This window comes from Pteropus vampyrus, unplaced genomic scaffold, assembly GCF_000151845.1.
Source record: "Pteropus vampyrus isolate Shadow unplaced genomic scaffold, Pvam_2.0 Scaffold1327, whole genome shotgun sequence".
Taxonomy (NCBI): Eukaryota; Metazoa; Chordata; class Mammalia; order Chiroptera; family Pteropodidae; genus Pteropus; species Pteropus vampyrus.
The window spans coordinates 18682-32808 of record NW_011890108.1 but is presented as its reverse complement, the minus strand read 5'-3'; the positions used below and the strand labels follow the sequence as shown (position 1 = coordinate 32808).

At 47.7% G+C, this 14127-nt stretch overlaps 2 protein-coding genes and 2 pseudogenes across 2 annotated transcripts in view; 1 reads left to right on the top strand and 3 right to left on the bottom strand.

Moving 5' to 3' along the window:
* The first annotated feature begins 4 nt into the window (after positions 1-4).
* On the top strand, positions 5-852 carry LOC111734450 (uncharacterized protein NCBP2-AS2-like). Its single transcript, XM_023526604.1, has one exon. The coding sequence runs from the start codon at positions 41-43 to the stop codon at positions 407-409; it is 369 nt and encodes a 122-aa protein (XP_023382372.1). The 5' UTR covers positions 5-40; the 3' UTR covers positions 410-852.
* A 2175-nt stretch (positions 853-3027) lies between these two features.
* Positions 3028-3143, bottom strand: LOC111734452 (annotated as a pseudogene).
* A 163-nt stretch (positions 3144-3306) lies between these two features.
* The window catches only part of PIGZ (phosphatidylinositol glycan anchor biosynthesis class Z), a 22216-nt gene continuing 11395 nt past the window's right edge, over positions 3307-14127 (bottom strand). Inside the window, 2 exon segments of the mRNA XM_011386370.2 lie at positions 3307-6118; positions 8207-9429. Of these exon segments, the coding sequence (XP_011384672.2) occupies positions 4563-6118; positions 8207-8417 (1767 nt within the window). The 5' untranslated portion in view covers positions 8418-9429 and the 3' untranslated portion in view covers positions 3307-4562.
* On the bottom strand, positions 12097-12215 carry LOC111734457 (annotated as a pseudogene).

Below are 14127 nucleotides of genomic sequence, written 5' to 3'. Positions count from 1 at the left end.
CCCAGAGCTGCAGTGCCGTCACCGGGCGGCGCCGGCGCAGATGTGGTCCGTTGTCGGGCGCCGCCGATCAGAATCCAAAGCTGCGCGCTCCGGGTTCCGGGTCACTCTGAGAATGGTTCTTCGGCGGCTGCTGGCGATCTTGCTGCACAGCCCGCAGCTGGTGGAGCGCCTGTCCGAGTCGCGGCCCATCCGTCGTGCAGCGCAGCTCACCGCCTTTGCACTGCTGCAGGCCCAGCTGCGCGGCCAGGACGCGGCCCGGCGCCTGCGAGGCCTCGCGGCTGGGCCCGCGGGCTCCCTGGGCCGCCGCGCTGCGCGTTTCAAAGACATCTTCACTAAGGAGCTACGCCGCGGCCTCCGGGAACGCCCAGCACCACCAGGTAGCCAGAGGGGCCCAGGTGCAAACCCCTAAATCTAGGTTGGGCCTAGCCCAAATCGCCTGATTTCCCTTCTGGGCTCGACACCGTACTCGGCGATAAGGAGTCATCCCTGGCACTGCGCGCGTCTTCAAATCCTGACTCAGATTGTCAGCCAGCAGAGGTCCCAGCCATCAGAAAGCCCAGGTCAAACCGACATTCCCGGTTTAGCCCTGAGATCGGACATGGCACAGTGTGTGAAGAAAGCCCCTGAAACCTAACAGAATCGAAGATAGGGTAGGCCTTGATACACCGCGTACAGAGAGCCATGGACCATACCACAGTCCGAACAAGAGTCTGCCTTCTGCGAATGGGACTAAAACTCGTGATATAGGTAATGTCTCTGCACTGATGTAATAGGGCACTACTTCAGAGGAGATCATGGATGGAAGGACAACCTTACAGCTGCCAAAATTCTCTGATTAAATATGTGAGCTGAGTAATGGGTATGAGTGTGGTACTTATCTGGCAAGATGGATTAGGATTCCTGGGGACTGTAAGCCCATGGTAGTACTAGTTAACACATATTGAGTACTTACTCTCTGTGCTGGCACTTGCTAATTGCACTCTCTGTGGGTTATCTCATGCTTACAGCCATTTTCATATGAGGAAGTGTAGGCTACTTCTTATGTTGCCTTGGCCTTACAGAGCAGGATTAAATACAGGCATTTAACTCTAGGGCCTAAGTCCATAATCAGTGAATCATTTACCCATGACCTTCAATGCCTGCCTCCCCAACCCCACTACCATCAGCACTGGGTGTTAGGACTACTGCCCACCATGGAACAAACTACCTGAATTCCTATGCCCCATTTTATAGGATCTAGGATACAAGCTAAAGACTGGTCCAGCTAATGGGCCTGTGCTTAGGAAATCTGTTGTATACAGAAATGTCCTCTCATTTGAGGCTTCTGACTGAATTTCTGAATACCTCTAATTAGGCTACTGAGGTAATCATGCAATCTAGAAAGCTTGAAGCTACAAGAAAAGCTTTTAGGCTGGCTGGTGACCAAACAATTTATACTCTCGCTTTTCTGATAGTCATAGGGAGCTGGATAAGGCTGAAAACCTTTCCTGGGTATGGAGAAGCTAAAGTAGCTTGTCCTTCACTTTCCTCATGCTCAGACTTCTGATTTGACATCCCAATGTCCAGTTTTCCTATCAGAGTTGCTGCTGTTTTATCCTCTGAGGCCAGAAATCCCATTCTCTTAATGACTAAAGTCCTGGTTTCGCATCCCGCCCTCTCCTCCCATCAGAGATGAAATCCTCCCAAACTAGAAGCAACTTACTGGATTCTCCTTGGAGCCTGGCGGTGAGGAGCCTGAAGAGTTTGTCCACTCTTACTGCCTTGTCTGCCTCATTGGTCTCAGTCCCACCCATTGGTCTCTGGATATCAGAGTAGCAGAATATTAGCAGTCTCCAGCCCAACCCCTTACCCTCAGCATAAACAAGAACGCTCACTGTTTGGTCTTTTTCTAGAAGAGAAAAAGGGGAGCAGTACAGGAGGCAATGAAATTTCTAGAGAAACTGTCCATTCAGTAAGAAAAGTAGAGCGAGAGAAGGGGACCACTGCTTATTTTTTGTGGAAGGAGTGTACAGGAACTAAGTTCCCTCCGTTTCTGTAAAAGGAGTCAAAGCAGAGAGAAGACTGGGTCCTTTCTGCTCTAGCACAGGTGATTGGGATGCTCCCCACTTCACTGGAAAAGACTCCAGTGTTTTAAGTCAGTGGCTTGCCATCTCACCAGTTCCCGTATTACTAAAGAAACATGAAATTCTTCCCACCACCCGCTGTGGCAACAGTTTCCCAGCATGCCGTTCATGCTCTTCTAAGATCTGCCAGAAAGTGAAGCAGGGAAGCAATTCACCTACTTTATCATCCTGCAGGGTAATTCTGGCTGATCTTTTGATGCCACACAGATACCGACACTTTACAGACAAATTTATTAGAGCTCAGACCACCACAATCTACAAGGACTACCACACCAATAGTTTCTCCAGGGAATTCTAGGTTGTGGACCCAACTAGGGAAGGGAAGAGGCAGAAGTCCCAAGAAGCCCCAAGGAGTTTGAGATTCTAGAGTCTTGGGTTCTCCAAGGTGGCACTTGGTTTCTAATTTGTGGGCAAAATGCCATCTTTGGCCGCAAAGTAAATAAGTGCTTAGCACCAGAGATGATGCTAAGCACTAGGGGTAGAAAGGCAAATCAGAGGTCCATAGCAGAAACAGAAACCACAACAAGAACAGTGAGTTGTCACAAATAGGTCTAGAGTTTAAAGGAGGGAAATGTCTGATAGAGTACTAGAGCCAGCTTATACTGTCTCATAAGTAGATCCTTCCTTAGCATCTCCCAACTCTGAGCTCAGTAACATCCAGTAGATTTGGAATCAGCCATGTGGGAATATCTACACCATGGAAATTAGCAAGTGCTACAAATTGGAGCTTTTTTCTTTTTCTTTTTTTTTAGCCCAGAGAACGGGTTGCTAAACATTTACCAGCATTATCACTGGCTTTTCCTCGGGTCGGAGTCATGAGGAAGGTGTGGCATAAGACCCTATCAGCAGTCACAGAGCAGCATGCCTGTAAAGGGCATAGCTTTTAATAGACTTTTTTTTTTAATGCCTACAGCACCTGGTCTTCTTAGGTGGTCTCCCATCCAAGTACTAACCAGGCCCGACCCTGCTTAGCTTCCGAGATCAGACATCGGGCTTGTTCAGGGTGGCATGGCCGTATACCACGGACCATGGCTCCACTGGGGAACAAACCCAAGACCTGCATTTAAAGCAGACGTGCTAACCGCTACACTATGGAACCACGTCCAAAAGGGCATAGCTTTTAGATGACCCAAGGCTTTAGTCAACAGAAGGCAGGATTAGAAAAGGACTCAGGTTTGGTCATTTGTATAGGTTTGGTCTCCTGCTCTGCGCTGTCCTCTAGCCCACTGGTCTCTGCGGCTCGGGTGCCCTCTTGTTCTCATGAGATAGCAGTGGTGTGAGGAGGGAGAACGAGCACAGGTGTAGTTCCACAGTTCCTCATGTTATCAGTGGACAGGGTCAGGGTTCACCATGTTGAGAGCAGCACGTTCGGGGCTGTGATAGCTTCCACCAAAGCAGCAGGTCTGGAGTGAGATTTTCTCTCTATCCTGTGAAGAGAAGTTTCAGACAGGGGCTTTGAGTGTGGAAAGGGACCAGACCACATTTAAGAAGAAAGGCCTGTGGGAGCACCAGGTCGTCCTCAAGTGCTGCCAGATACTGACTGAACATTGTATGTTCTCTACTCCCACGGGGGCAGGCTGAGAGGGAAAACATTTAGGCCCCCTAATCTGGGAGAATAAATAATCCTGAAAGAGTGAGATGCTGAAATGTCCCACCACCTCTCTCTGCGACAGGAGTAGAAGGGAACAGGGAGAAAAATGGCAGAACTACTTGTTTTGGTAATAACCCAATACTAAGACAGCAGGCACCAAAGTGCAGTTAAATACTTGACCACACTCACTTCTGTGTTTAAAGAGATTTGAGAGAGACATGCCTGTCTAGCCAGGGGACACATGCTGCAGACTGTGCTGACACTGTGCAGGAATGACAGTTTTAGCTGGCAGACGCCTCAGAGATCCTCTGATCCATCGTACAGATTGGGAAACAGGCTGGGGGAGGAAAAGGGCTTTCCTAAGATCACACAGCCAGTGAGAGGCAGACCGGGGACTAGAACTCAGGTACCCTGAAACTACCTCATGTCTCTGCATCACCTCACTGCCTCCTTCTAGGTATCTACGAAGCCGGAGGGTTGTCCTGACAACAAGAGGTAAGGCATCTGGAAGATAGTAGGAGGTCATTCAGGAATGTCATCAGTAAATAGTTGTCTCTTTTCACAAGCAGGTGCTATCCTACATTTAAAACATCACAGTGGCTGGAAGGTATAGCGCAGGAACAGACATTAGGTGCCATTTGTTACACCAGGTTCTTTGGGGACCTTGGAATCAGGTCCATGATTGGTCAGATCTTTGGTCTTTGAGGGGAAAAGGGTGCCAGATTATCCAGAAGGTAGGGCAAGGCTGTGCACAGGAGAAGCAGTGATGGGAATTCTGGAAGGGAAATGAAGAGAATCAGGGCTCTGTCCCAGTCTAGCTACCCACATATAATATAGAGTGGCTTCACCTATGGCAGTGGCTTTTCTGTCATATTGTCAGGCTTCTCTCCCAGCTCCAGGATGTGAAGGCTGAGATGGTCCCTCCAGGCTTCACTCAACAGGGAGGACAGGGCTGGTGGGTCCTCCAGAGTCAAGTGAGGAAACACGAGTTTCTCAGTCTTGAGGGGGAAGCTGCACTTCTCCATGGCAGGCCTGGTGGTGCCAGGAGTCACCACAAAAAGGCGGCAGAGCCATGACCCACCAGCCACCTGGCAAGCTGGTTGTCTGGTGAAGTTGTTCAGGGCTTGGCACAGGACCTGGTCCTCAGTCCCACCCATGTCCACCACCTCCACGGGTGACCCCAGGCCTGAGAGGTGTAGGAGGTGCCGAGGGGGCATGTAGGTGTGGGTGAAGAGGAGTGTGTAGTGGGTAGGTACGTTTGGGAGCACAGGTGCATGAACCACACGTTCCAGGTGCTCAAGGCCAGGCACTAGGCCCCCCTGGTGCAGACAGCCGAAGAAGAGGGCACCCAAGGCATTGAAGAGGACCACGGTGCTCTTGCAGGGTATAGGTTGGGTCTGTGGACTACAAAGCAGGACCAGGGGGACCAGAAGGGGGATCAGGAACCGAGCCTCCTGGTGGCTAAAGGCAGACAGTAGGGCCAGGGGCGTGAAGTAGAGGAGCAAGAGGTGCGGCCTGGGGCTGGATAGCAGGCTCCAGGCATCAAGTACCCTTCGGAAGCCCATTCGTGCAAAGGCCTGGAGGCAGGCTTGCAACTGTTGCCACGCAGCCTGCAGGGCCTGGGCGTGCAGCGTCCCGAAGAGCAGGAAGCCATTCACTGCCAGGTGAGTGAGCCGCAAATGTGTGCCGTGACTCGCCAGGTTTTGAGGATCCAGGTTGTAGTACAAGAAGTTGGCAGGTGTAAGGACAAGAATAGTGGATCTAGATGGACTGGAGAAATACCAGCTGTCCACAGCTACAAACACTGCTGCTGTTAGAGTTGCCCCTGGAAGCAGCCCCAGGGCGTCTTTGGTCAGTGACTTGAAGCCAGGGTTTGTGGCTCCACAAATGCTCCAGAGGAAGACGGGGACCAGAGCAAAGGCCAAAAAGGTGGGCCGGTTGAAGAAGCCAGCAGCCACTATGCCCCCGAGAAGCGAGCCGTGCCACCATGGGCCTGGAGCAGGCTTCTTGGCTGTAGGGCTCCAAGCCACATGGGGGGATACCAGTGCCAGCAGCCACGCAAAGAGCAATCCCTCGATGGCATTGGAGAATGTCCTTGTGTAGAAGACCAGGGTGACATAGGAACCAGACAGCAGGACCAGGGCGTTCCAGCGCTCTGCCCTCCACAGAGGGGCCAGGTAGTACACAGCCGCATCCAGGCCAAAGGAAAGGGCAGTGAGGAGGAGCCGAGGCCCCACCAGCAGCACATAGCCACTCACTGGGCCAGGCTGTGGTCCCCACTCTTCCCAGAGCCTGAGCAACCAGAAGGCAGCGCCAGAAGTCAGCAGTGGGAAAACCACTGTGCGGCAGGAGCTGCTGGGGTGGAACTCCCAGGGCCGTGCGGCCGCTATGCCCAGGATGTCCTCTGTGGAGAGAGAAGCAGAGATGAACCAGTTCCAAGCTAAGAGAATATGGCCGACAAAATTCTAGGATGGCCCCCACGTTTTCCAGCCCGCTAATGTACATGCCCCATATAATCCCTGGGACTGTAATGATGGATTTTACCCCTGTGATTAGGTTATATCTCAGGGGATAGCTGACTGTAAGATAGGGAGATAACCAGAGTAGGCCTGACATAATCACACGAGCCCATTAAAAACAGAGTTTTCTCTAGCTGGTAGCAGAAGAGAACATCAGAGATTCAAGCCATGAGAAGGATTTGATACAGCACTTCTGGCTTAAAGATAGAGGGGACCATTGGCAAGGCATGTGGGTGGTCTCTAGGAGCTGAGAGCATCCTCTGGCTGACAGCCAGCTAGGAAACAAAACTTTAGTTCCATAGTGGCAATAAAACAAGTTCATCCAACAAGAAGAATGAAGTTGGAAACAGATTTTCCCCCAGAGCTCCCAGATAAGAACTCAGCCCAGCCCATACCTTGCTTTCAACCTTGTGCCCTGAGCAGAGAGCCCATGCTGGACTTCTGATTTACAGAACTGTGAACTAACAGTTTTAAAAGCTAGGTTTGTGATGGTTTGTTATGCAGCAATGGAAACTAATATAGAGGAGTTCAGCCCTTCTGAGGCCTCACCTAGGAAGGGGGCAGGAGGAACCATGCCTGGGACGTGAGGTGACATTGTGCCCTGGACAGGGCATAAGGGGAGGAGCAGGGGGAGGCTCCATTTCTCTCCTTGGAATTTAAAGTCTCCAAAGTCAAAGTCAAAAATCCATCTCTGAAATTACGATTGTTATCCAGAATAGGCAGTGTGAGAAGGGGGAAGGGAATAAACAATTGTGACTATGGTCAAAAGTGACTTTAGTTTTGCCTATGATGCTTAATTTTTTTTTATAAGAAGAATATATTCAAGCAGTACTTATGTAATTAAAAAGCACTTGTTGCCTGGGGCTGGTCTGTGACCCTGTGCTCCAGCGTCCCAGAGCTCTGAGGGGCCGGGGAGAGGGAAACAAAATCAATTTCTACATCTCAGCTCCGAGCTTACATCTCATGCTTGATAACATTGCTGGTTGTTTAGGGCTCTTTGCTTCTCCTACTTATTCCTCCAGCCTTTTGGCCATTTTCTCTCTATGTCAGAAGGTGAAAGGGAAACAAAATCTAGAATCAGACTGATCTGGTTGCTTTTTGCTGGCTCAGGTTAAAAAAATGTGTGGAAAATAAGACTGGACCTTTCAACTTAAAAAACAGATAGCACCTGTAGAGCCCTGTGCCAGAAATAGCTGGATGTCTCCCTAGTAACCATTTCTTCTTTCTTCCCTACTCTCTTTAGCTGAGCATTTGGTCAGGTATAAAAACGATATTTTTCAGCTTCCTTGACAAGTAGGTGTGGTCATGTGATACATTCTGACCAAAGGGATGGAAATGGGCAAAAGGCATGACTTTCAGGATATGCTCTTGAAGAGAGCAGCATGTTCATTTCTTCTTTGGTGGCTGGTTTTAGACTTGGTGGCTGGTGCTCAAGCAGCCATGTTGAACCATGAGGAAGAGGCCATGTGCCCACAGCATCTGAAAAGTCTCAATGTCCCTGGCAACCATCTTCATAATATGTCCTACACCACCTAGCCAATAAATTCTAACAAGACAACTTCTAATAAGTTCTGGGTCTGGATTCCCTCAGCCCTCATATGAATCTACAGAAGAAAAGTTTCATTATCTCAGATCACAACCCTTTGTAAGTTTTCCCAGCCACTGGTGAAGCCCAACTCTAAAATCCTCCCACTGGGAAGTAAAAAACAGCTTTTGTTCTGAATAACCTGTACTGTTTGTCCAAGCAGGAAAACATCAAAGAGGCTGGCATTTCATTATTATCATCCAGAAGGTCAATGTCACCACTGAGGGAGGAGATGTGAAGTCCCCACACCCAAATTCTTATTCCAGAGAGGCTCATGGATTTATTGTTCATCTGCACAGACATGTTTCTCCCTCCTCAGTAAATATCCAATCAGATCCAATCCAGACTTTGCTGAAACTTGTCTTTAGCCACACATGGGGCACTTTACCTGCCATGACCTCTGGTGACTGAAAGAACTCATCTGGGTGCACATAGCCGGTCTGTGGAAGGAGACACCACACCAGGCGGAGCAGGCTGAGGCTGCCCCACAGCACCCTGGACATCATCTTCAGATCAAATTGCTGCCAAGACACAGGGCCAAGAGCCTAGAATGACTTCTCAGCTGCTACAGTTGCTATTCTGGATCCACAGATCTGCATAACATTTGTTAGTTATTAGAATGTAAATTATAATATGTTCAGTCATCTAAACAAACTCAAAATGGGTCTATGCACAATTAAAATGATAACAATAACATGCTATTTACTAAGTGCCTGCTAAAGTGTCAGGAAGTTTACATGCAAATCTCATTTAATCCTTTCTACAGTCTAGGACAATGGGTCTCATTATCTCCATTTTACAGATGGGGAAGCTGAGGCCTCTGTTGAGGAACATGGTTACTTGCTAATCACATTTGCTAAGTGTCTAAATATAACATTTGCTAAATATGATATTTTCTAGCATGACATTTTGCTAAATGCATAAATATGACATTTGCGAGTGGCATTAGACCTAAATCTGGGTCTCACAGTGCCTATCCTGTTCACAGCTCCTATCCATAGGCAAGCATGGCAGCCTGATCTTGGACTTCTGAAAACTTGGGAACCTTAATGGATTCCTTCCATTTCCCTGCAAAAATGAACTACATTCAACCCCTTTGTCTCCAGTCACTCCCTCCAACTTTCACATACCCTGGGACCTACCTTTTGGAAGCTGATGGGGACTTACTGCTAGGGTCTGAATGTTTGTGTCTCCCCCTACACATTCATAAGTTGAAATCCTAATGCCTGATGTGATCGTAACAGGTTGGGGGGGGGGCCTTTTGGGAGGTGCTTAGGTCATGAGGGTGGAGCCCTCATGAATAGAATAGTGTTTTTATAAAAGAGGCTCCAGAGTGCTCCCTCACCTCTTCCACCACGTGAGTACACAGCGAGAAGGCACTGGCTATGAACCAGGAAGAGAGCCCTCACCATGCTGGCACCTTGATCTTGGACTTCCCAGCCTCCAGAATGGTGAGAAATAAATTTCTGTTCTTTATAAGCCACCCAGCCCAAACAGACTAAGACACTTACACAACTCCTCTTGATAGGGATTCGCACTTCCTCCAAAGATCAGGTGGAACCTGGGCCCATTGCATAATGGACCTATATATCAGCACCTATATATCACCTTCTGCTGAACAGAAAAACAAGTTTGACAATGAGTTTGTCATTCTTCCAAAAATACATATGGTGACTGTTTCCAGACTTCTTTTTAAAAAATTATTATTAGTTATTTATCTCAAACCATTTATTGAATCATCATTTTCTATGTTTTCTGACTTCTCGACTTTGATATTTTAAAGCCTGACCTTAAACAACAGGTGTGCTATCATGGCGTAACAAAGGAGAGAAGGCAGAAGCAACAGAACAGGAATCTGGCAGATGTTGATAAGGAGCCTCTTAATAGTGTAGACAAAAAAAGGGGGGTATGTGCTGTAATAAATCATAAATTCCTAACTGGGTAGGTCATGGTGGGTATCCAGGCCTATAACTTCTTTAGTGAAAGGTTTTTAAGCAAGCCCTGTTCATTGTTCTTATGCATCTAGGTTAACACACCTTTGAAATGACAGAATACCCATTCAAGGTGTAACCACCCTGCCTTGCTTTTTCCCACCTTCGTGTACTCTTCTTCAAATTCCCTCCTTAACTCCAAATGCATAAAAGAAACTGCTGTCATTTCTCTGGAGCATTTTAGGTCTTGCTTTCTGGCAATTACCGTTAGTTTGGCTCAAATAAAATCTTATAAAAATTCTTTACAGATCTCGACATTTTTTACATTGATAATACTCACTAAAACCTCATAGAACTTGAAAGGTAAGTTTTGCAGCTTTTGCTCGAGCTTTCCAACTGAATTGTACAGACTATTTTTCCAGAGTCGATGAATATCCTGACATTTAGAGCAGAGTTTTCAGATAGAAGATGAGGCCAAACTTACATGTGGGATGCAAAGATTGATTTGTAATACTTTTCCTCATAGGCAGCCAGAATGATACTGCAGGACGTGGCAGGAGGGATGGATGGGGATAGGGAAAAGGGGAAAGCATAGTATCCATCTTGAGACCCAAACTTTGGGGTTTTCCAGGCCTGGTTCAAATACCAACTCTGCCATTATTAGCTATGTTACTTTGAGTCAGCTGCTTATATCCCTAAACCTCGGATCCCTCATCAGGAAAGTCAGATGACAATATCAACCTCAAGGGGTTGAGGAAGAGTTAAAGAGCTGGTGCTTGAAGGGCACTTAGTACACAAAGCTTGCATATAAGTGATCAATGTGAGGTTGCTGTGGGTCCCAGGCCCGGCAGGTCCCAGGTCTGGCTGTGATCCAGGCTCACGGCTTGGAATAGGACCCTGGATTTAGAATGTTACATTAGTGTAGTAGGGCGCCTGTGCCTAACATATGTGAACATAATTCAGCTTATTGTATCATGCATGTGTGGAAGAATGCCACTATTGTACTCTGATATACGTGGAGCTCATGCGATCCCCTAGGGGGGGCCGGAACAGAAGCATGTTCTCCGCAATAGAAGTGCACTCCTTGCAACAGAAGCATGCTCCCCACAATAAAGTTGGTGCTTTCCGTATCGTTCTCATGTCAGCCCCTCATGCATTCTTCCAACTGGGCATCTCACCACCAAAACCTTCCCTTCTTGATCAGCTCGGTGCTGACAGTTGCTATTACTACTTTTAGTTGAGGCACAAATCCAGGCTGCTTCAGATACTCTAGGAAATGCCCCAAATCAGCACTCCCAATGGCTATGAAAATAAACAGGATTTGGTTTAGTCCGATTGCCTAGACACATTTATGCACATGTTTCAAGCTTTCCTTTAAGTACAGGACTTTTACCCTATGATTAGAATAAAATACCAAATCCATTCCACCAATTGGGAACACAGAAACCCTGCCTGCCCTGCACCGAGTCTGCACTGTTTTCCCTCTGCAGCAACAGAAGAAATTCAGCAAGGGGACATATTTTTATTGCCCACCATCTGCTCCTCCTCCCAGGAAACAGTCCTATGAATTAAAAAAGGAGTTCTGTGGAAAGTAACCTCACAGGGTGATGTGATCATAAATTCCTAACTGGGCAGGTCATGGTGGGTAGTCACATCCCAGGCACATAACTTCTTTAGCAAAAGATTTATCTTTGCCTTAAGTAATCCCATTATTTTCTGAGCATCTAGGTTAACACACCTTTGAAATAATCCCTAACCATCCTCGAGAGCACATAATCTTGTTAACCATCCTGTAAACCAATCTTCGCCTTACTTTTTCTCACCTCCATGTAATCTTCCTTATGTTCCCTCCTTAATTTCAAATGCAGAAAAAAAGCTTCAAAACTGTTATTTTCTGAAGCACATAAGATCTTGCTCCCCAGCACATGTCGTTAGTTTGGCTCAGATAAATTCTTATAAAAATTCTCTATAGGTTTAGATGTTTCTTACAGCTACAGTACTCAGAATTCCCACCAAGAACTGCACCCCTCACCTCCTACCACCAATCTTCAGTGTTTAATTTATGACAGAGACATTAACCTGCACAGAAATTAGAAGAACCTGTAGGAGAAGCTCTCCAGTGGTGTACGTGTCATGGCTGGTTAGTATGTGGTACTTATACGGCAGTATATATGCTTCGTGCTCGTCTGACTGGCTATGTCTGCATGTACTGCATTGCAATTCTTTCTTTTTTCCTCAAATAAATCCTTTTGATAACAGAATACCTAATTGATTTTGTAACTGCACATGAACTTCATTTCTTTAGCATGGATTTTGCTTTATTATTGATTGATTGATTGATTTTTTATGCCTACAGCACCTGGTGTTCTTAAGTGGTCTCCCATCCAAATATTAACCAGGCCTGACCCTGCTTAGCTTCTGAGATCAGATGAGATCAGGCGTGTTCAGGGTGGCATGGCCGTAGTGGTTTTTTCTTTAATCCAAGCTAGCTTTGTTTAGCCTGATAGAACTATGACTCACTTTCATTCTTTCCCCCAGATCCTCCTGCATGTCCACTTCTTTTAATCATTAAGCCCTTAGAACATTAGGTTCTGGTTGGTGTCAAACTCACTTAAGAATGAATCTTCAGGAGGGAGTTTCTGGTCAAGATGGTAGGCTGGTAAAAGCAAGGTTTGCCTCCTTCCGTGACCACATTAAGATTACAAACAAACTATAAAAGAAACAACTTAGAGAACCACCTGAAGTCTAGCTGATCATAACACATACATCTGAGGATATAAAGAAAAAGCCACATTGAGTTCGGTAGGAGAGGCAAAGATATGAAGCAGTCTGGGTCTGCAACCGCACATGGTAGTTAAGTACTGAGAGGGGAAGTGAGGCTACAGAGTTCCCCCTTCCTGAAGGAATGAGGGGTCCCAGGCCCACACAGGGTTTCCCCAGCCCGGGATTCCAGTTCTGGAAAGAGGAGTCCCCACAAAATCCGAACGTAAAAGCCAGTGGGGACTCTGGCCATCTGGGTAAGACTGAAAATACCTGAAAATTCAGATGTCCTGTTAAAGGGCTCATGCACAGAATCACTCACTTGTAGATACACACTCTGAGCTCTGGTGGAGAGTCAGTGGCTTGGGAGGTGCAGGAAACATACAGGGAAAGACTGAGTTGCGTGGCGCCAGGGCTCCTTTGTTAGGCCTCAGGGCAATCTATAGATGGGCAGCATCTTGCCTGCATTGAACTTTCCCCCTGTAGGGCCAGTTCTGATGCTGCATTGGCCCGGAGAGAGCAGCCCATGTTTCCCTGGGGCCCTGCCCCACTCAGTCCACAAATTGTGTGTGGCAGCCCCGTTGCTGGGCAGACAACCCCACCCTGTTGCTTTCCTGGGCTGCACAGTTATTGGCAGCTCACATGGCCCATGTGCAGCCAACACATTTCAGGGGAGACTTTTGGTGGTGAGCCACTAGTGCCAGCCTGAGCTGCAATATCTTTCGGGAGGATCATGGGGATCTGAGGGCCCGAGGAGCGAAGTGGCTGACTTTGCTGCAATCTGAGGCTTTTACAGATTCAGCACTGGAATGAAACCTAACTCTGCTTTGGTAGGGTAAAATTTGTTCGCTTTACTCCAGTGACTCCCTAGGTCCCTGCGCCACCCAACTCACGTACCACTCAAAGACTCTTCCAGCTGCAGAGTCAGATGAGCAGCTGGAAGGCAGCCCCAGGCCTTGAAGCGCATTGATCCTTTTGCTAAGTCTCCCCAGGCCGGGTACTGGGGTAACCTACCTTGGCTTGCAGAGTAATCTCTCCCACTTGTCTCTAGATCCAGCATAGGAAGCAACCATCTATGGATTGCTTTGTAGCTCCTACCAGGTAGCCCTGAGCAATCAAAGGCAGTGGCTGAACTTGGCCTACACGGGAGCCTCTCCCAAGGAGACATGGAACCAACACATCCAAAGGCTGGCATCAGACCACAACAGAGCACCACTTGACTAGTCCTATAAGTGGCACACTCAAAGGGTGGTCTCAATAGGTATATGAGACTGCTGGGGCAAATCCCACTCCATGGTATCAGCCTCCACACAGCAGCTCATACCCTGTGGGCATGGCCGAACCCCATAGCTTGTCAGCCTGAGAGTCAGTCCTATCCACTGATGTGCTAACAGCAATCAAGGCTTAGTTACCATAGGAGAACATAAACAACTGCACAAGGAATATGCCCAGAGCCCCCAGTGCAGGTGAGCAGAGAGACTGTGCCATTGGGCCACACAGGACACCTGGCCAAGGCTGGCAGACATAAAAAATCTTCCTAATATATAGAAACAAACAAAGAGAGGCAACTAAAGTGAGAAAACAAAGAAACATGCCACAGATGAAACAAGAGAAAACT